Genomic DNA, 23,732 nt, shown 5'->3' with positions numbered 1-23,732 from the left:
TATTTTTAAGTCAATTAATGTTTAATTTAGGCTAAAAAAACCCATAGAATACACTTTAAAGAAATGGTCAATAGAGTGATCTCTTATAACATGTGCTTCTCGCGCTCACATTTTAATGACATTATTGTGAAATGAAACAAGTTTCTCAGTCACGGTTTCAAACACAAGACCAGGACTGAAGTAGATACTTACAGGCTCGCCAGGCAGACCGGCAGGACCAGGATGACCTCTTTGTCCCTGTTGACAAAAGGAACAATTGTTCAGATTTTGGCCAGACATTAATCAGTGATTAAAGTTCTTTGAAATGTTCCTGATTAGAATCAAATAAGAGGGCAGGGATGATAGAGCAGGTATTGATAGGACTTGTAGCCCCCTTGTGGAGTAAATATCCTCGGAGGGACAAGCAGTAGAAAATGGATGGATGGATGAATGGATCAATAGAATTCTTGCTTTGTGCAAGGAAAGTAAAGTGTGGCTGAAGAATAAAATATGTAGGTTGAAAATTGTGACTGGAAGAGCATCAAAAGGGAAATATTTATTTGAAATGATAATTATTCCTGTTGTATTATTGCTAGTCAGTAGTGGTTCATAGCTAGTTAAATTTTGAATATACAAAACCCAAAAGCAGTGAAGTTGTCACGTTGTGTATATGGTAAATAAAAAGAGAATACAATGATTTGCAAATCCTTTTCAACTTATATTTAATTGAATAGACTGCAAAGACAAGATTAATGTTCGAACTGAGAAACTTTTTTTTTTGCAAAAATCATTAACTTAAAATTTAATGGCAGCAACACATTGCAAAAAAGTTGTCACAGGGGCATTTGTACCACTGTGTTACATGGCCTTTCCTTTTAACAACACTCAGTAAAGGTTTGGGAACTGAGGAGACACATTTTTGAAGTGCAATTATTTCCCATTCTTGCTTGATGTACAGCTTAAGTTGTTCAACAGTCTCCCTTCTGCTATTTTAGCCTTCATATTGCACCACACATTTTCAATGGGAGACAGGTCTGGACTACAGGCAGGCCAGTCGAGTACCTGCACTCTTTTACTATGAAGCCATGCTGTTGTAACACGTGGCTTGGTATTGTCTTGCTGAAATAAGCAGGGGCGTCTTTGAAAAAGACGTTGCTTGATGGTAAATGGTAAATGAGTTATACTTGTATAGTGCTTTTCTACCCGCTTTGACCCCATTTCCACATTCACCCATTCACACACTGATAGCAGGAGCTGCCATGCAAGGCGCTAACCAGGACCCATCAGGAGCAAGGGTGAAGTGTCTTGCTCAAGGACCCAATGGACGTGACGAGGTTGGTAGTAGGTGGGGATTGAACCAGGAACCCTCAAGTTGCTGGCACCGTCCCCATGGCAACATATGTTGCTCCAAAACCTGTATGTACCTTTCAGCATTAATGGTGCCTTCACAGATGTGTAAGTTACCCATGTCTTGGGCACTAATACACCCCCATACCATCACAGATGCTGGCTTTTACACTTTGTGCCTAGAACAGTCCGGATGGTTCTTCTCCTCTTTGGTCCGGAGGACACGATGTCCATAGTTTCCAAAAACAATTTGAAATGTGGACTCGTCAGACCACAGAACACTTTTCCACTTTGCATCAGTCCATCTTAGATGAGCTCGGGCCCAGCGAAGCGTTTCCGGGTGTTGTTGATAAATGGCTTTGGCTTTGCATAGTAGAGTTTTAACTAGCACTTACAGATGTAGCGACCAACTGTAGTTACTGACAGTGGTTTTCTGAAGTGTTCCTGAGCCCATGTGGTGATATCCTTTACACACTGATGTCACTTTTTGATGCAGTATCGCCTGAGGGATCGAAGGTCTGTAATATCATCGCTTACGTGCAGTGATTTCTCCAGATTCTCTGAACCTTTTGATGATATTACGGAGCGTAGATGGTGAAATCACTAAATTCCTTGCAATAGCTGGTTGAGAAATGTTGTTCTTTAACAATTTGCTCAGGCATTTGTTCACAAAGTGGTGACCCTCGCCCCATCCTTGTTTGTGAATGACTGAGCATTTCATGGAAGCTGCTTTTATACCCAATCATAGCACCCACCTGTTCCCAAATAGCCTGTGGGATGTTCCAAATAAGTGTTTGATGAGCATTCCTCAACTTTCTCACTCTTTTTTGCCACTTGTGCCAGCTTTTTCGAAACATGTTGCAGGCATCAAAATTTCAAATGAGCTAATATTTGCAAAAAATAACAACGTTTTCCAGTTCGAATGTTAAGTATCTTGTCTTTGCAGTCTATTCAATTGAATATAAGTTGAAAAGGATTTGCAAATCATTGTATTCTCTTTTTATTTACCATATACTAGGGGTGTAACGGTACACATACATTTTGGTTCGGTTCGTACCTCGGTTTAGAGGTCACGGTTCGGTTCATTTTCGGTACAGTAAAAAAAATTACATATATAAATTTTTTGGTTATTTATTTACCAAATTTTTAAACAATGGCTTTATCCTTTTAACATTGGGAATACTATAATAATTCTGCCCAAAAATAGAAATAGCTCTGTGTGTGATGGATGTGATCAGTGCAACAGCAGGCAGTCATGAATGATAAGGATAACAATAACATACATATACACACAGGGTCGATTGCCAGGGTTAATGTGGTCAACATATATCAAATAAAAACTAAAAAAGATAAGGCTCAGAATGGTTTCTTAACAAAACCTTTCTACATATAAAGTGCTTTTTTGATTGATTGATTGATTGAGACTTTTATTAGTAGATTGCACAGTACAGTACATATACCGTACAATTCACCACTAAATGGTAACACCTGAATAAGTTGTTCAACTTGTTTAAGTCGGGGTCCACGTTAATCAACATTAAACTGCCTCAAGTTGTTGCTCAGATTAAATAAAATGACAAAATGTTTCTTCTGCATATAAAAAGTGCAACATTAAACAGTTTCAAGTCAACTCAGCCTCAGATTAACTTTTCTTCCCCCCCCCCCCAGCCTTTAACCCTGGTGACTTCACTCAATCTTCATGTTTTCTGCCAGAAAAATCAGTTTATCCACATCGTCTGCAGAAAGAGCAGACCTGCTTGCAGTTACAATGTCTCCAGCTGTGGAAAATACCCTTTCGCTGGGCACGGAGGTAGCAGGTATGGCGAGGTAGTGCCTGACTAACTTGGCAGTAAGAGGATATATGGGATCATTGTTCTTCCACCATAGAAGTGGGTCAAAATCTAGTTTTTAATGCAATATGGTCTTAAATCTGCTGCTATAAAAACACCAACGGCATTTGTTATTGCTTTAGCCCTGCCTGACTCGCCGAGGAGAGGCTGCTTGAATGCGGTGTTTGCACGACGCCCGTCTTTATCTTCGTTGAAGCGATGTTCACTTGGGGGTGGTGCTGCTTCAAATGGGTTAGCATGTTTGACGTGTTGGCAGAAGCATACCCTACTGCTGCTGAACAATGTCGGCAAACCGCTTTTTTTTTGTCCGCCTCTCGTCCTCCATTGTTGTATCACTCCGCAAAGCCTAAGTGTTCCCAAACGGGAGATCTTAACGAGGCAAGAGGGTCTTCTAGCTCTAACTTTTACATGTTGTCGTAGCTTAGGTTGACCATATTCTGAAATCCCAAAAAGAGGACAGCACGCCAAGGCCGGGACTAGGTGAAAATTTGTCAATGATACTCGAACTTGCTTTATAAATAATATATTTATTTAAATAAAGCATTTTTTCTCCTCTGTTGACAGCAGTGTTGGCGCTAGGAATTTTCAAAATGGGGTCCCACAGTAAATTGTTGGGGTCCCACTTTTTTGTAAGCGTTTTGAAAACAAATGACAAATGTATGCATTATCCTGTTATATCTCACATTCTTTATTGTGTTTTGGAAAAAGGTTGTCATAAACGTTACTTAATTCATTAAAAAAAATAATAAAAAAAGAAAACAAATTTGTATACATATGTAAATGTATTCACTTATTCATTCACTTTCTTCTTTCCTTTATGGATCTAAACTTTACCGCTGCTGGTAGTTTTTTCTATATTTTTATTTAATAAGTTGTAGTTGATTTATTTAAATATAACAGTGTAAAAAGTGTTTTGCTTTGGTCATGAAATGATGATAATGGTGTGCCAGGGCATTCATACATTTTATATTTAACGCTTACATCTCTGGAGTCTACATCGACTTCAGATCTATTCTTCATTTCAAAATGTTTTCGTTTTTTTATGTTGTTTTTTTGTTTGTTGTTTTCCGCCCTTTTTTGTCAAACAAAACTATGTTTTTAATGGCAAACACACAAAATATGCAAAATCTTCCACCAAAAATATTTTTCTTAGTGTAATATTTGATGTGAAGTAATCAGAACCTTGGATAGGTCAATAATTCATAATAACATTGATTTTGATTCAATATTATGTTTTGAGCAATGACAGTTTGAAAGAAAAAAAAACAGCTTTGTTTTATTAGTCAACATTGCAACTTTTTCTAAATTACATTTCACCTTTAAGCTTTTTTATGTCACTTTTGTTATGTTTTTTTTTATTTTAATAGTATTTTTAGAATGTGCCGTGGGCCTTTAAAACATTAGCTGTGGGCCGCAAATGGCCTCCGCGGCACACTTTTGACATCCCTGCTATAGATAATAAAAAATTAAATCTGATAAATCTGTCCGTGTAGAAACTCGTTCAGTACACCTCCGAACCGAACCGAAACACCCGTACCGAAACGGTTCAATACAAACACACGTACCGTTACACCCTTACCATTTACACAATGTGACAACTTCACTGCTTTTATATACAGTATAATATATTATGCCAACATTCGCATCCATCCGTCTGAATGTATTTATATACTCGTAGTTGTAATGTTGTCATGTGACCTCTGCCAAAGTAGTCTTAATGAAACGTTTCCTTGGTCTTCCTCCTCTCCAAGCTGAGACAACAACAGGGCCCATCAGTTTGCAGCAGGCAGACAACAAAATAAGAAGTTTTTTCCGTGGCGTTTCCATTTCACAAAGAACGTATTCCCGCTCGGCGAGTCTCCCACGTCTTCTTCCCTTTGCCGAGGACGCGGCGCCACCAAACAAAGAACGCAGGCGCTCATGAGCAGCTCTTGCAGCGAGCTCCATGACGATGTGAGGCAAAGAAAGAAAGCACAGTGTCAGTTTCAAGTGCTCACTTTGCAGAGCGACTCCCAGGCAAATTTCACATTCCCCGTAGGCAGTGGAGGGAGTTCTCTTGGCAAGTGAGCCCAAAAATGATGAAGATATCAACAAATGCTGCTGTAGGTCATCGTTTTAGTCACTGACTCTTGTCTTCTATCTGCTGCTAGATGATGGAATATTTGACTTTTTTTTTTATTAAAAGCACCATTTTCCTCTCTCTATGTATTAATAGTATGAGGGACTCAACTAGACCTGAAGTCTCAAAGTCTTTTGTGGCTTCCTCTTACACAGTCTAACCCCCATTTATCAGTGGCGGGCTGTGTGTTTCCCACCTAGGCCTTCAGTGATGTCCGACTTTACTGATGACCTCTCAAAATACACTACATCACCAAAAGTATTTGGCCAACCATCCAAATGATGAGAATGAGGTGCCCGAATCACTTGGATGGCCACAGGTGTAAAAAATCAAGCACTTAGGCATGGAGACTGTTTCTAAAAACATGTGTGAAAGAATGGGCCGCTCTCAGTGATTTCCAGCGTGAAATTGTGCAACAAATCCAGTCGTGAAATTTCCTTGCCCCTAAATATTCCAAAGTCAACTTTATTATAAGAAAAGTGAAGAGTTTGGGAACAACTGTTACGGCTCAGACCCCTGCCTGCCATGCGCACCTTGGGACACGCCCACGGCCGCGCAAACCCAGGGACGCGCCGCGCGCATCTCCGCCCTGCAGCAGCCGCCAGCTGCAAACACTCACCGGTTATCTGCGCACCTGTTACTGATGAGGGTGTGCCGGATAAAGGCAGGGTGGACCCAAGGATCGGCGTGGGAACTTAGTTTTCTCATGGTGTACCGTAAGCGTCAAGCTTTATGCTCTCTCGTCTTGTTTCCCTCTCCGTGGCTTACTTGTCCCTTGTTTCTCCCGTGTCCCCCGCAGAATTCCCTCCGTCGCCTTGGAAGTGAGCTGTGTGCCTCACTTCTCTGGACCCCTCTGGATTCTGACTGCATCCCTTGATCCTCGACCCCCCACTTTGGACTCGGACTTCTTGACGCCCCTCTCAGCCCCACGGACCCCCGCTTGTATCCCGGATCACCTGTCTGCCCCCTGGACTTCCTCGTATCTCGTTCAACACTTGGTAACACACATTCCAGTTAAATACTACACATAGTCGTACACCATACACACTCTTGTATTCTAGTTCACACTCCATTTCCTTAGTTTAGTTGTATTGTTTAGTATTATTATATATATATATATATATATATATATATATATATATATATATATATATATATATATATATATATATATATATATATATATATATAAATATTTGTATATACTGCCCCCTGGTGTATGTTTGCCTTCACCTCCCCTTAGTAAACACAACAACAACAGCAACTCAGCCACCAAGTGGTAGGCCACGTAAACTGACAGAGAGAGGTCAGCGGATGCTGAAGCGCATAGTGCAAAGACTTTCTGCACAGTCAGTTGCTACAGAGCTCCAAACTTCATGTGACCTTATAATTAGCCCACGTACAGTACGCAGAGAGCTTCATGGAATGGGTTTCCATGGCCGAGCGGCTGTATCTAACCCATACATCACCAAGTCCAATGCAAAGCGTGGGATGCAGCGGTGTAAAGCACGTCACCACTGGACTCTAGAGCAGTGGAGACGCCTTCTCTAGAGTGATGAATCACGCTTTTCCATCTGGCAATCTGATGGACCAGTCTGGGTTTGGAGGTTGCCAGGAGAACGCTACATTTCGGACTGCATTGTGCCGAGTGTGAAATTTGGTGGAGGAGGAATTATGGTGTGGAGTTGGTTTTTCAGGAGTTGGGCTTGGCCCCTTAGTTCCAGTCAAAGGAACTTTGAATGCTCCAGGATACCAAAACATTTTGGACAATTCCATGGGATGGCACTTCAAGTTCATATGTGAGTAAAGGCACGTGGCCAAATACTTTTGGCCATATAGTGTACCATAATTGATGTCACCACATGACCATTGCTGAAGAAATACTATACAGGAACACCTTTACACACTACCGACCATTGAAACGCATCAACGGTGTACAAAACGGGTTATTTTCTGGCGCATTTAAAAATCAATAAACCCGCATCAGCAATTAAAACATATTTTATGTGGTACTGTCAAAATTAAAATTGTGAAAAAAAAAAAACGTTAAACGTGAAAAAATAAACAAATAAAATATTTGAACTCACAATTTGTAGCACCCATTCGACGCCGTATAAGCCAGTGGTACCGCTCGTAGTCGGGGGATTTCCCCATTTCATCGACGACATGGTCTCACAAGATGTAGTTTCTCTTTAAATATCCTTCTCAAAAATTGGCCTTGCAAATATATACCTGCCACCTAATCAACATTTTGTTCTCCTTCTTTGTGGGTCAAAAAAAGTGAGTACAGCTGATTTCTCCGCTGGCCAGGTATGGCTACGGTGCAACACTTCCTGATTTTAGTAAAGTGCAACTTGTGATTGGGTACTCACTTTGGAGGGACAAGTGAGTATCCAATCACAGTCTCGTTAACATCAGGCTATCTAGATAGGCTACTGTCAACAACTTGTGATCTGAATGGCTATCGCAACTGTCTATCAACCCTATGTGTTCTCAAATTCACTCGCTAACGGTCCCGGGTGCGGCCCTGCAGATCTCTGCATGTACCACTGCGGCTCTAACCAGTGAGTATCCAATCACAGGATGCGTAAATGTCACCAGATAGAAGGCCTTACTGACAACAACTCGTGATCTGATTGGCTATCCCAACTATCTATCAACTGTATGCATTGTTGATTCCAAAGGGCAGATTTGGTACAGCATGGCAACATAAGCTAGCTGAATTCTGATTGGATAAAAACTCTAACCTAAAAACAACAGCACTGGAAGAAGCATAATATGACATGAAGAGAATGTGAATACTTTTATCTATCAATTCTGTGCTCACTCGTATCGAAGAAATTGAGGACGCGGGCTTCGTACCACAGCTAGTTTTTAATTGTGATGAGCACGGATTTTCCTGGAAAAAGATTGCCAAAGTAGACTTATTTCACAGCGGAAATATGGTTATCAGGAACACTTGAATTATTGATGAAATATGTAATGAAATCATAAGTCGAAACATTGTTTTCTAAGCACAAAATACAACAAAATTTGCCGCAACTTTCTGAAAAAACAATTTCGGGCATTTTAGGCCACAACAATACAATCTAAAAGAGCCCGCAAAAACCTGCACTGACTTAATAATACACAACTGTGTTAACTCGAAATGTGTCCTGAAACATTGTGTTGCAAAGCATGCTGGGAAAGTAACGATGGGAGTAGGGAAAGGGAATCGATAAAGCCAAACGATTCGGTTTCCTTTAACGGTTCCCTTATTGATTCTTATTTTGAAAACAAAAAAAGAGAAAAAAGTTGGATGAGCATACATTTTGTTTAGTTTCGAGGTAACGTGACCTACGGTGAAAGCACATACGTAGCATAGAAGAAAAAAATAACTTTTTTTCTTCTTTGTCTGTAGAATTTAATCATGTGCAAACCACACAAGAATGCAATTTATTACATGAAAAGTGAGGCTCTCAAATTGATCCAAATTTCGCCTTGCAGAGCGGAAAGGTTCTTCAGGATTTTTTCCAATTTGGGATTCAAGTTAGAAATCGCCAAATGCAATGAATAATTTCCACAGAATAATCTGAACGACAAAAAGGGATTTAAAATAATCCACAAAGAGAAATGTCTTAATGCAGCACAATATACGTAAAGAGGGCCATAGCACCAATGCTTAATGTGAGGAACAGGGTGGGGTCATCGCCTCGCCTTGCTGATGTATTGCAATAACACACACCATTTATAGGATCATGCATTGGTCCGTATCACAGTTTTGTTGTGTAAAAAGTGCTGCATAAGGGTTTTGGGGCGATACGGCATGACTCGGATGATTTGCAGTCAGTATTGAGTCCATGTGTGTGCAATGAGGTGTCTGGTGGCCTCGAGCTCAGCCAAGCTTGAACACACTGGACGCCAACGACAATTTGGACACATTTGCAGTTGCAACATATTTAGCCTGTGAAAAGGTTTAACCCAGATGTGTCTGACGACGCCCAGAGATATATTATTACCATAACTTATCAACAAGTAGATCAGCGTTGTCCCATGACGACATGCTCTATGACTCATAGGGAAAGAATAAAGCCTCGAATGCACCATATGATAGTTTTTTTTCCCTGGTGTGTGATTTCATAACACATTGTTTCAATTCAAATGGTACATGAACCCTATGCAATATTCACCGCCTGCCCATTGTGGCCTTTTCCCACACACTGTACTAGGGTTGTCCCCATACCAATATGTTGGTACAGATACCAACATGTATTTTCGATACTTTTTGATATAATATAATATCTGGTTAATATCTGGTTATTTTCTGTTTTAACATGTTCTATCTACACTTCTGTTAAAATGTAATAGTCACTTATTATTCTCTTCTTTGATACTTTACATTAGTTTTAGATGATACCACAAATGTAGGTATCGATCCGATACCAAGTAGTTACAGGATCATACATTGGTCATATTCAAAGTCCTCATGTTTCCAGGGACATATTTCCTGACTTTATAAACATAATGTGAATTTTTTTTAAACGGAAAAAGATTTTGTGATGCTAAAAAATATCAATGTAATCATAGAAGTAGTGACTAGATACACTCTTGTATTTGGTATCATTACAGTGGATGTCAGGTGTAGATCTACCCATGGCATTTGTTTACATTGTGACGCCGGTGAGCTATTGTATCCTCCTAGGGCAGGGGTCGGCAACCCGCGGCTCCGGAGCCGCATGCGGCTCCTTGACCACTCTGATGCGGCTCAGCTACATACATGCCGACCCCCCCGATTTTCCCAGGAGACTTATGGATGTCAGTGTCTCTCATAGACTACTCCCAGGAAAATATAATCCTATTTACACTCTAATTATTATATAAAGGGCATGCCCTAATTGCACTGCAGTAATTGTCCTCCATAGCATTTACATACAGCATGCCAGTCCAGCCACATGTTGCATGTTGTTATTACTTGCTCACACAGGAGACAGCAAAGCATACTTACTCATCAGCCACACAGCTTACACTGACGGTAGCCGTATCAAACAACTTTAACATTGTTACGTTACAAATATGCGCCACACTGTGAACCCACACCAAAAAAGAATGAAAAACACATTTCTGCAGAACATCCCACTGTAACACAACATAAACACAACACAACCATTACCCAGAATCCCATGCAGCCCTAACTCTTCCGGTCTACATTATACACCCCCGCTACCACCAAATCCCCCCACACATCAACCCCCCCCCCCCCCCCCCCCCCTCCCTCTCCGTGCGTTGGTTGAGCGGAAGAGTTAGGGCTGCACGGGATTCTGGGTATTGGTACCGTCAGTGTAAGATGTGTGGCTGTTGACTTAGTAGCCTTGCTGTCTGTAACGCTATCAAGCAAAGCTGCATTCCACTTGTGGCCGAGCAGGTACACTGTTTGGGCAGACTCTAGAGGGCTCCAAATGCAGTGTCATCACGCTATGATATTCGGGAGTCTCCCGGGAAAAATGAGAGGGTCGGCAAGTATGACGCAAGCGACATTCATTCAAAACTCGCGGGCTGCACTAACATCAAATTTCCACATTAAAGTACGTGCCGGTGCGTGTGTCTGAGACCCCTAGTTAACATAGCACAAAGCGTTTAAGCTTTGTATGCGGTGTTTTTCATTTAAATTTTAAAAACATATTTTGTGGCTCCCATTACTTTCTTTAATGTGTGAAACTTCCCAAAATGGCTCTTTGAGTGGTAAAGGTTGCCGACCCCTGTCCTAGGGTGTGTAGTGACGCATGTTTAGCTATTCCTCGTCCTCCAGTGATAATGGTACTTGTAAGAAACTTACTTTATTTGTCGCCACGGAGGCCAGGATTAGTGATTTAGAAGTAGCTAAAACTCTGCCGACTGCGGATGGATGTTAGCTGCTTGCTAGCTAGCCATGTCTTAAAGCACCTCTTCCTGAGGGTGTTTCAGTGTTATAACTTCACCTTTATCTTTACTTTTTACACCAAAATGCGCCCATTCTCCCTTTTCTGTCTACACACTGTGTCTGCTTGTAAGTACTCCGTGTGTGTGCGCTGCCAAACATGCTCCTCTGCTCGTAAAACCAGCAATGTCACGCCCGTTAAAAAAAACGGGGGGCAGGGAATAACCAATACTTTTTAGAGGCGGAATAGTACTGAATGTGATTCATTAGTATAGCGGTACTATACTAGTACCAGTATATGGTACAAACCTATACTGTACTAAGAAGGAATCTTCACATTCAAATGAGTATGCCCGTGATTCTCATTGCATCCATCATGAAATGCAAAACAATGGCAAAAAAAGCAGATGCTTCAATAAATATCAAAAACTTATGTCCTAAGATGCTTTAAAACCAGAAGAACTGCAGTTGGTGGGTGTAATGTGCCACCCATGAGGACCAATGGGGGTGCTTCATTTCTTTATGTTGACCACCACTGCACCCAGGGGTCATTTAGATAGTGAGAATGAGCCCCACTTATAGGACCTGGCGGAGACCTAAAGTGCCTTTTATTAAGAAAGTTATGTGCAAGCTTATGGAAAATTGGCCCAATTTTGGGGTGGGGGGGGGGGGGGGGAACTGTGGCGAGGCAGGGTTTTATGGCCATCTACTGTTCAAGTTATTTATCAATGCATAATCCACATAAAGTGAGCCTACCCCTCACATTTCAGCAACATTTTATATGACAGTACATGTTCAATAATGACTCATTTTCCGAGGACGGTAAATCTATCCTGCAGTACACTAACCACTAAAAGTATACCCTGGATTCATTTCCACTGTGCAGTATGATCCCTTGCAGAGACAGAATACATGTGTAGTAGGGATGTACGGTATACCGGCACTAGTATAGTACCGCCAAACTAATAAATCATATTCGGTACTATATCTTTTTAACGGGCATGACGGCGCGTTGTCACGTCATTGCTGGTTTTACGAGCAGAGGAGCATGTTTGGCATTGCACACACACAGAGTACTTACAAGCACACACAGTTTCCATTTAATTTCACCAGTTTTAGATTATTTTTATTCAAAATCGCTGAAGTTTCACATTTGCCGTTCAAATACTGAGAAGAGACGGTGCGGTGATCAGCGGCCAGTTGAGGCACGTCACTGCGCTGTGCCTCAACATGGATTGTGGACTCGGCTAACTGCTGCCCTGCTGTGCAGTGAGACCGTATTGCTATATGAATTATATTATACATTTCCATAGTTTAGTTAGCTGAGGTATATAATGTACAGTGTATTTTGTCAACAACTGTATGTGTGTAAAGTATTTCTTGTGCTGAGCAATCATAAAACTGCTGCGAAGACGCACTGTGGGAAGCTCGCAGTAATCCCGCCTCCTTGTGCCGGTTAATGCACCCCCGCCGCAGAACCCCCCGACGGGAGCGCCACACCAACCAAAGCCCACACCCAAACCCTCCACGTGCAAGACCGAATCCACCCAAAAAAAGTCACTTAACAAGAAGCCAAAAAGTGCAAAAACAACAATGCTCGCGCCGGAGGAGCCGCGAACGACCGCAGGGACACAACATTAGGTACACCTGCAGACTGCAGCACGAATTTCATATTTCATTCATTCACAACTCCTCCAACACAAACACCACTCTTCCTGCACTTATAAGTAAAGGTAAGACCATAATAACGTTTTTTTTTATTAAATGTGTGTTTTTGTGTGCTACAGTTTGTATGTGTAAAGTTAAAGTTAAGTTAAAGTACCAATGATTGTCACACACACACTAGGTGTGGTGAAATTTGTCCTCTGCATTTGACCCATCCCCTTGATCACCCCCTGGGATGTGAGGGGAGCAGAGGGCAGCAGCGGCGCCGCGCCCGTGAATAAATTTTGGTGATTTAACCCCCAATTCCAACCCTTGATGCTGAGTGCCAAGCAGGGAAGAATGCTGGTATGAGCTTTTAAACATAACCCGTTAACTGCTGCCAATCAAATGGTGAATAAGATACTCTTTGTTAGGATCCGCTGCTCGGATCACAGTTTGTTTACTTTTTAGTGTCACGTGTGTTTTCAGCACCTTGTGTTTGTTTCTGTTGCCATGATGGCAGATTGTGCTCACCTGCCTCTGGTTAGCGTTCGGGACGCGCACCTGTTGCCCGAGCGCTAATCAGAGGGCTATTTAGTCTTTGCCCGGGCCTCACTCGGTCTGGCTTGCTAATTTGCTTTTACGCAACAGCTAACGACTACTTTGATTCCTGCTAGTTTTCATGCTATGCTATTTTGCTTGCTAGCTCCCACGCTAGTCCCTTTGTTTTTGTCTTCCGTGCTATGAGCACGTTTTTGTTTTTTCTGTCGGATTTATTTGCTTAAATAAATCATTTTCCTACCTGCACGCTGTGTCCGAAGCCGTCTGCATTCCTGGGAGAACAACCTCGCACCACAATGCGACCAGGTCGTTACAGTAGCAAGCCAGCAAGAAGAAGTTCTCTCGCAGCGAGCATGATGGAGGAGATGGACGAAGGTACGTAGATGGTGTTGCGAGCGATGGAGGCGGAGACGCTTCGCTATTCCCAGGCCAGGACCTGATCTGGGGCCCTAACGGAAGGTTGGTCCCATTCAACTCCGTATGGCCAGAGGACATCGCCACACCTTCGCACCACCGGACGCGTCAGCGAAGACGGAAGCCGCCCAAAAGGTCTTCACTTTGCTGCCAAGACGCGCCACTCCCTCAAACTCCTTCACCGGTACACAGCAAGCTACAATCAGCCCAAGATTCCCCTCCTCAGATGTTTGGCAACCCTATCGACCATTTCGCCAAACAATTATCCGACTGGGCTGTCAGTCACCTGGACAGCAACGACAATGACGTCATTCCATTGGCGCCCCCCTGATGAGGTAACTCCGCCCACTTTTGATGACGTCATAGATCAGGATTTTTTTTTTCCACCCTCAGCTTCTTTCTGTCAGCCACTTCTAAATGACTTTAATGCCAAGATAAAACATTATCAGGACAATTTTGTTAAATGTAAATCTAGTCAGTCCCAGTCACTTTCTGAGTTTCAAGCTCTACCTACAGTAACTTTGGTTCCGCCCCCAGTGACTTTTACTCCGCCCACAGCACAGATTTTTTCCCCTTGTGCTCCCACCCAATTTCAAGTGGGGGGTGAGAATAAACATTTTGGACATTTTAAAAGGGAGGAGTATACCCCCCTCCTGACCTCCCTCCACCCACCCTTGAAGACGGTTCCAAACCACAAGGAGCGCGTCTGGTATCCGCTTCTTGAGGGGGGGGGGGCTAGTGCTGGGAGCTGTGCTAGTGGGGTGGCACAACGGCGCTCAGCTAAGCCGCAACCTCCTGCCCGGCCACCACCACCTGTCCTTCGGCGGGCTAAGCCGCAACCTCCTGCTCGGCCACCGCCACCAGTCCGTCTTCGTGCTAAACCGCAACCACCTGCCCGGCCGCCACCACCGGTTTTTCGGCCTGCTAAGCCGCAACCGCCAGCTAGGCCACCTGCACCTAAGCTAGCGCCAAGTCTAAGGCTAGCACCAGCTTCACCACAGGTTCCAGTACCTGCACCTCGGCTGGTTCCCGCACCAGTACCTGCACCTCGGCTGGTTCCCTCACAAGTACCTACACCTTGGCTGGTTCCCGCACCAGTACCTGCACCTCGGCTGGTTCCCGCACCAGTACCTGCACCTCGGCTGGTTCCCGCACCAGTACCTGCACCTCGGCTGGTTCCCGCACCAGTACCTGCACCTCGGCTGGTTCCCACACCAGTACCTGCACCACGACTGGTTCCCGCACCAGTACCTGCACCACGACTGGTTCTCGCACCAGTACCTGCACCACGACTGGTTCTCGCACCAGTACCTGCACCACGACTGGTTCTCGCACCAGTACAAACTCCTCGGCTGGTTCTCGCACCAGCACCAACTCCAAGTCTGGTTCACGCACCAGCACCGACTGCCACGACAGCGACTCCTGCTGCCACGACAGCGACTCCTGCTTCCCCGACAGCGACTCCTGCTGCCACGACAGCGACTCCGGCTGCCACGACAGCGACTCCGGCTGCCACGACAGCGACTCCGGCTGCCACGGCAGCGACGACGACGCCACCTCCTGCTCCGGCTGCCACAACAACGACGACGACGCCGCCTCCTACTTCCACGGCGACGGCGACTCTTCCTGCTGCCACGGCGACATCTGCTCTCTCCTCGTCTCCGGTGGGCCTTCCCAGGCCGCCGCCACCTTCCTCGCCCTTATCGTCGTCTCTGCGACCTCGAGTGGTCCGGCTGCACAAGCGGAAAGCAGGTCCCCGCATGCAGCCCTCGAGGTCAGTGAAGGGACGCCAGTGGCACAAACAGCAGCGACATCCAAGACTTTGTTGCAGGACTCAGAGGCTGCTGAACTTCTGGCGCCACTCAGGCCCACCTTCTCGGCGGCCACGAATGTGGCCTTTCCGTGGTCGCCCGCCTCGCCAGCGGCGGCGGCGAATGGAACGCCGCCGCCACCTGACCCTTCCCCGGTGGATTCGGGGACACGTGGCCTGGCGACACACCGCCAAGTCCTCCCTCCGCCCGCCCTTGACTCGTGAACTATTGCTTGTTTTTTTGGGTTCCAGTTGTTTTTTTCGTTTTCAAGGGACATCTGGAATCTGTCCTTTTAGGGGGGGTACTGTTAGGATCCGCTGCTTGGATCACAGTTTGTTTACTTTTTAGTGTCACGTGTGTTTTCAGCACCTTGTGTTTGTTTCTGTTGCCATGACGGCAGATTGTGCTCACCTGCCTCTGGTTAGCGTTCGGGACGCGCATCTGTTGCCCGAGCGCTAATCAGAGGGCTATTTAGTCTTTGCCCGGGCCTCACTCGGTCTGGCTTGCTAATTTGCTTTTACGAAACAGCTAACGACTACTTTGATTCCTGCTAGTTTTCATGCTATGCTATTTTGCTTGTTAGCTCCCAGGCTAGTCCCTTTGTTTTTTGTCTTCCGTGCTATGAGCACGTTTTTGTTTTTTCTGTCGGATTTATTTGCTTAAATAAATCATTTTCCTACCTGCACGCTGTGTCCGAAGCCGTCTGCATTCCTGGGAGAACAACCTCGCACCACGATGCGACCAGGTCGTTACACTCTTTAGGGTTCATATGTTTGTAAATCTGACTCTGATGAAGTTAGTGCCTCACCAGTCATGAACCTCACCGCACATCACTGCCACATAAGCTCAGGAATACTTCAGAAAACCACTGTCAGTAACCACAGTTGGTCGCTACATCTGTAAGTGCAAGTTAAAACTCTACTATGCAAAGCCTAAGCCATTTATCAACAACACCCAGAGACGCTTTGCTGGGCCCGAGCTCATCTAAGATGGACTGTTGCAAAGTGGAAAAGTGTTCTGTGGTCTGATGAGTCCACTTTTCAAATTGTTTTTGGAAACAGTGAACGTTGTGTCCTCCGGACCAAAGAAGATAAGAACCATCAGGAATGATCTAGGCCAGGGGTCGGCAACCCGCGGCTCCGGAGCCGCATGCGGCTCTTTGACCACTCTGACGCGGCTCAGCTGCATACTTGCCGACCCTCCCGGTTTTCCCTGGAGTTTTACGGACGTCAGTGCCTCTCCTAGTGATCTCCCGGGGTTAATATTCTCCAATTTTCACCCTAACAATTGAATTAAGAGTGTACCTTAGCGGTACTGCAATAATTGTCCTCTGTAGCCTGCACAAATCACATAACAGCCCAGCCACATGTTGTATGCAGCTTCTGCTTGCTAACGTAGGAGACAGCAAGGCATACTTGCTCAACAGCCACACAGCTTACACAACACAGCAAATACCCAGAATACCATGCAGCCAGTCTACATTATACACCCCCGCTACCACCAAACCCCCCCACACATCAACCCCCCCCCCCCCCCTCCGTGCGTCGGTTGAGGTGGGCGGGGTTTGGTGGTAGGGGGGGTAGACCGGAAGAGTTAGGGCTGCATGGGATTCTGGGTGTTTGTTTTGTTGTGTTTATGTTGTGTGTATGTTGTGTTACAGCGCGGATGTTCTCCAGAAATGTGTTTGTCATTCTTTTTTGGTGTGGGTTCACAGTGTGGCGCATATTTGTAACGTAACAGTGTTAAAGTTGTTATATACGACTACCGTATAGTGTTGAACAAGTATGCCTTGCTGTCACTTACGTGTGCACTGAGCATGCTGAAGCTGCATTCAACATGTGGCCGAGCAGGTACGCTGTTGGAGCAGGCTGTAGAGGGCGCTAAAGGCAGTACCATCACGCCCTGGAACTCGGGAATCTATCTCTAAGGGAGAGCCCCGCCACCCGGCGGAGGAAACTCATTTCAGCCGCTTGTACCCGTGATCTTGTCTTTTCGGTCATAACCCAAAGCTCATGACCATAGGTGAGGATGGGAACGTAGATCGACCGGTAAACTGAGAGCTTTGCCTTCCGGCTCAGCTCCTTCTTCACCACAACGGATCGATACAGCGTCCGCATTACTGAAGACGCCGCACCGATCCGCCTGTCGATCTCACGATCCACTCTTCCCTCACTCGTGAACAAGACTCCAAGGTACTTGAACTCCTCCACTTGGGGCAGGGTCTCCTTTGCAACCCGGAGATGGCACTCCACCATTTTCAGGGCGAGAACCATGGACTCGGACTTGGAGGTGCTGATTCTCATCCCAGTCGCTTCACACTCAGCTGCGAACCGATGAAGTTTAAAAAGAAACAGAATACAATGATTTGCAAATCCTTTTCAACTTATATTCAATTGAATAGACTGCAAAGACAAGATATTTAACATTGTAACTGGTAAACTTTGTTTTTTGTGCAAATATTAGCTCATTTGGAATTTAATGCCTGCAACGTGTTTCAAAAAAGCTGGCACAAATGGCAAAAAAGACTGAGAAAGTTGAGGAATGCTCATCAAACACTTATTTGGAACATCCCACAGGTGAACAGGCTAATTTGAAACAGGTGGGTGCCACGATAGGGTATAAAAGCAGCTTCCATGAAATGCTTAGTCATTCACAAACAAGGATGGGGCGAGGGTCACCACTTTGTCAACAAATGCGTGAGCAAATTTCTCAATGAGCTATTGCAAGGAATCTACGGTCTGGAGAAATCACTGCACGTAAGCAACAATGCCTGTGACCTTTGATCCCTCAGGCGGTACTGCATCAAAAAGCGACATCAATGTGTAAAGGATATCACCACATGAGCTCAGGAACACTTCAGAAAAACACTGTCAGTAATTACAGTTCGTCACTACATCTGTAAGTGCAGGTTAAAACTCTACTATGCAAAGCCAAATACATTTATCAACAACACCCAGAAACGCTTCCCTGGGCCCGAGCTCATCTAAGATGGACTGATGCAAAGTGAAAAAGTGTTCTGTGGTCTGACGAGTCCACATTTCAAATTGTTTTTGTAAACTGTGGACGTTGTGTCCTCTGGACCAAAGAGGAAAAGAACCATCCGGCCTGTTCTAGGCGCAAAGTGTAAAAGCCAGCATCTGTGATGGTATGGGGGTGTATTAGTGCCCAAGGCATGGGTAACTTACACATCTGTGAAGGCACCATTAATGCTGAAAGGTACATACAGGTTTTGGAGCGACATATGTTGCCATCCAAGCAACGTTATCATGGACGCCCCTGGTTATGTGGCTTGTGCAGCCCTTTGAGACACTTAAGATTTAGGGCTACATAAATAAACTTTGATTGATTGATTGATTATTTCAGCAAGACAATGCCAAGCCACGTGTTACAACAGCGTGACTTCGTAGTAAAAGAGTGCGGGTACTAGACTGGCCTGCCTGTAGTCCAGACCTGTCTCCCATTGAAAATGTGTGGTGCAATATGAAGGCTAAAATAGCAGAAGGGAGACTGTTGAACAACTTAAGCTGTACATCAAGCAAGAATGGGAAATAATTGCACTTCAAAAATGTGTCTCCTCAGTTCCCAAACCTTTACTGAGTGTTGTTAAAAGGAAAGGCCATGTAACACAGTGGTAAACATGCCCCTGTGACAACTTTTTTGCAATATGTTGCTGCTAAGTTAATGATTATTTGCAATTGGAACATTAAATATCTTGTCTTTGCAGTCTATTCAATTGAATATAAGTTAAAAAGGATTTGCAAATCAATGTATTCTGTTTTTATTTCACACAACGTGACAACTTCACTGCTTTTGGGTGTTGTAGTTCTTCATGTGTGCTGCATATTGAAGGTCAAGTATGCACATGCTTTATGTCAAAGCAGTATTTACAACTTCCTCGCTATCCATTTGGGAAGTAAATCAACCTGCAGGGAAGCTCGCACTGAGAAGCAGTTGGGACAGATGATTCCAGACAGTTTGGGAAGTGGCCATGGCTCCAATGCAACGTGTGCAAGGCCATGAAGCACCTTGACATCACTCTGTCAGGTTGACACGTCGCATGTAAAGAATTACACACACATCAGTAGTAAAAGTGAATCTATTAACCCCAAAAGCAGCAAAGTTGTTGCGTTGTGGAAATTGTAAATAAAAACAGAATACAATGATTTGCAAATCCTTTTTAACTTATATTCAATTGAATAGACTGCAAAGACAAGATATTTGATGTTCACACTGAGACACTTCTTTTTTTTTTGCAAATAATCATTAACTTAAAATTTAATGGCAGCAACACATTGCAAAAAAGTTGCCACAGGGACATTTTTACCACTGTGTTACATGGCCTTTCCTTTTAACAACACTCAGTAAAGGTTTGGGAACTGAGGAGACACATTTTTGAAGTGGAATTATTTCCCATTCTTGCTTGATGTACAGCTTAAGTTGTTCAACAGTCTCCCTTCTGCTATTTTAGCCTTCACATTTTCAATGGGAGACAGGTCTGGATTACAGGCAGGCCAATCTAGTTCCCGCACTCTTTTACTATGAAACCACGTTGATGTAACACGTGGCTTGGCATTCTCTTGCTGAAATAAGCAGGGGCGTCCATGATAACGTTGCTTGGATGGCAACAGATGTTGCTCCAAAACCTGTATGTACCTTTCAGCATTAATGGTGCCTTCACAGATGTGTATGTTAATAAGTTAATTAAGCTAATACACCCCCATACCATCACAGATGCTGGCTTTTACACTTTGCGCCTAGAACAGTCCGGATGGGTCATTTCCTCTTTGGTACACAGTTTACAAAAACAATTTGAAAAGTGGACTCTTCAGACCACAGTACACTTTTCCACTATGCATCAGTCCATCTTAGATGAGCTCGGGCCCAGCTAAGCGTTTCTGGGTGTTGTTGATAAATGGCTTTGGCTTTGCATAGTACAGTTTTACTGCACTTACAGATGTAGCGACCCAACTGTAGTTACTGACAGTGGTTTTCTGAAGTGTTCCTGAGCCCATGTGGTGATATCCTTTACACACTGATAGAACCTTTATTTAACCAGATAAGAAAACCCATTGAGATCAAGATCTCTTTCACAAGGGTGACCTGGCCAAGAGGTCAACAGCACATGTCACAGAGCAGTTTCAAAATAAATACATTAAGACATACATTTTAAAATACATAAGAGAAGTGTAAAACAACAGAGATTTACATCTTTAAAAACACAGGCACTGTGCAAACGTCTCTCGCTGTTTTGTCCCTCAGGACAGAACGGAAGGCTCCAAATGGAAGGTAGTTCTGTAAGTTTCAGTTTCGTCTGCAATTCATTCCATGCCATAGGGGCAGCAATGCCAAAAGCTCTTTTGCCAAATTCAGTCCGTACATGAGGAACAGTTAAAACATACAAATTGTTAGAACGTAATGCGTAAGAGCTGCTTTTTTCTTTGTAAACAGAGTAACACAAGTATGGAGGTATTAAACCTAAAAGAGCCTTATAAATTAAAGTCAGCCAATGTGTGTATCTGCGTGCACTCAATGAAGATAAGTCTGACTTTCATATACAGTTGACAATGGTGGGTGAGACTACGACAGCCAGTAACAAATCTTAGTGCTGAATGAAAACAGTGTCCAAGGACAGGAGGCATTTAGATGAAGCACTAAAATAAAGATGTCTCCATAATCAATTACAGGCAAGATATTTGCTGTCACCAATTTCTTTCTGACTTTAAGAGAGAAGCAGTTTTTATTTCTAAAAAGAAACCAAGCTTTACCCTAAGCTTAGAAGACAAGTTGTTAATATGGGCTTTAAATGAAAGCTCCTGATCAAGAGTAAAACCCAAGTACTTGTAATTTAAGACCTGCTCTATAAGGGTTTCCATTTGATGTTACAATATTTGGAATATTTTCCAGTAGCACCCTTGAATGAGAGAAAACCATTACCTTGCTTTTATCTGTATTTAAAACCAATTTAAGATCAAATAAGCGAGCCTGGATGACATCAAAAGCAGCTTGTAAAAACTCAAAAGCCTGAGTGATGGAGGTTGAACAGCATAAATAATGGTGTCGTCTGCATAAAAATGGTACATTGCATTTGACAAATATTACAAAGATTATTTATGTAGATAGGAAATAAATGGGCCCCAGCACTGAGCCTTGTGGAACGCCTTTGGTAATGTCCAGTAATGAAGAGGTGGTCCCAGCCACCTGTACACATTGTGTTCTGCTGGAGAGATAGTCTGTGAACCAAGCAGCTGCATTTTTAGATAATCCCAACGTGATGAAGGGCTTGAATTAACAGACTGTGGTCTACTGTGTCAAATGCTTTGACAAATCAATAAATAGGGCGACACAATATTTCTTGCCGTCTACAGCCTCGATTAAATCATTGAAGACCTTAAGAGCAGCTGTAATAGTGCTATGCTGTTTTCTAAAACCAGATTGAAATGGAGATAAAATATTGTTGATTCTAAAAAATCCTCTAGCTGGTTACTGATGATCTTCTCAAACAATTTTGCTAAAATGCATAATTTAGAAATTGGTCTGTAATTATTTTATTTGTGGGTTCACCCCCTTTTAGCAGGGAAGAACAAAGGCCGATTTCCAGATTTTTGGAATGCTTTTACTTGTTAGACTTAGGTTAAAAATATGCGAGAGAGGCTCAGCAACAAAATCAGCAGCCAATTTTAAGAAAAAGGGTTCAATTTGGTCAGGTCCTGCTGCTTTAGTTGTGTCCAGGCTCTTTAGTGCACTGTTTACCTCGGATATTGATACAGGTGTGAACTCAAAAGTGCAGGTGCTGCGTCTATTTACAGCCTGTGGTGTATTTGGTATATTTAACATTAGTTTAACCAACATTTGACAATTGAGGATTCAACGACTCAAACAAGGATCCGGCAGAAACAAAATACTCATTAAAACAATTTGATATAGTTGTCTTATCAGACAAAGTACCAGATTGAGTAATTAAAGGACTTGGAAAGTCATTTGTTGTCACATGATTTAAAGAAGCTTTTATGGTTTGCCAAAACTTTTTGGGATCATTTATATGTTTTTTTGCATTCATGCAGGTAAAAATCAGACTTGGCCCTCTAACAAGCGAAGTACATTTATTTCTAAGCTGGCGGAAGCTAAGCCAGTCAGCCTCTGTCTTTGTTTTCGAGCCTGGCCCAAGCAACGTCTCTCTCTTTGAGAAGGTTTCCAATTGCAGAGGAAAACCAGGGATTATTTCGACCTTTAACTCTTAAGTTTCGAAACGGAGCATGTTTATTGACTATACGTTGAAATTCATTATAAAAGTATTTCAACGCTATCTCAATATCATCAATTAAAGCAACTCTGTTCCACTGAAAGGCAGCTAAATCGTATATAAAAGCTGGGAGGCAAAAGTTTTTAATATTTCTTTTGCATTTAATAGTGAGGTTTTGATTTTTGGTAGCTTGCAGTTTCTTACAGCTGCAATTGTACAATGGTCACTCAAGTCATTGGCAAACACCCCAGTGCCAGTGTACTCATGGGGAGCGTTGGTTAGAATTAGATCAAGTAAGATGATTTTGAGGAGTTTTTAGTATTTGGTCGAGTTGGGGAAGTGATTAATTGAGTTAAGTTTAGTGAGTTGCATACAGCTTTAAGGTTATCAGAAGAGGAAGTCAACCAGTCAAAATTTAAATCACCACCAAGAGAAGTTCACTAGCTTTTAACCCACTCATAAAGGATTCAAGCGAGGCAAGGGCTTCAGTGGAGGCAGAGGGAGGTCTATAACAGCCTACAATTGCGAGAGGTTGGCCATGTGAGAATTCAAGCTGCAGAGCAAGGAGTTCAAATTGTTTAGTGATTGACAGTGATGATAATAAGGTAACATTAAATTTGTTTTTGATATACATAGCCACTCCTCCACCTTTTCGAGGACGATCGCATCGGAAGACATTATATCCATTTATAGCAATGTCCTTGTCAGAGACTGCTTTGGTTAGCCAAGTTTCTGATAAGATAAATATGTCTGCATTGGTTGTTTGAATCCAGATTTTGACTAAGTCTAATTTTGGCAGTAGACTTCTAATATTTGAATGAATTAAACCAAGACCTGACCTAGCTCTAAATTCATCAGGAGTACTGATGTTGTA

The 23,732-nt window shown here is 43.3% G+C and overlaps 1 protein-coding gene across 1 annotated transcript in view; it reads right to left on the bottom strand.

Moving 5' to 3' along the window:
- The window catches only part of LOC133652217 (collagen alpha-1(XXVII) chain B-like), a 276,843-nt gene that overhangs the window by 176,423 nt on the left and 76,688 nt on the right, over positions 1-23,732 (bottom strand). Inside the window, exon 8 of the mRNA XM_062050720.1 lies at positions 193-237. Coding sequence (XP_061906704.1) covers positions 193-237 — 45 coding nt within the window. The remainder of the gene's footprint in view (positions 1-192; positions 238-23,732) is intronic.

This window comes from Entelurus aequoreus, linkage group LG06 (assembly GCF_033978785.1).
Source record: "Entelurus aequoreus isolate RoL-2023_Sb linkage group LG06, RoL_Eaeq_v1.1, whole genome shotgun sequence".
NCBI lineage: Eukaryota > Metazoa > Chordata > Actinopteri > Syngnathiformes > Syngnathidae > Entelurus > Entelurus aequoreus.
The sequence above is the reverse complement of the archived record's forward strand: the minus strand, read 5'-3'. Positions and strand labels throughout refer to the sequence as shown.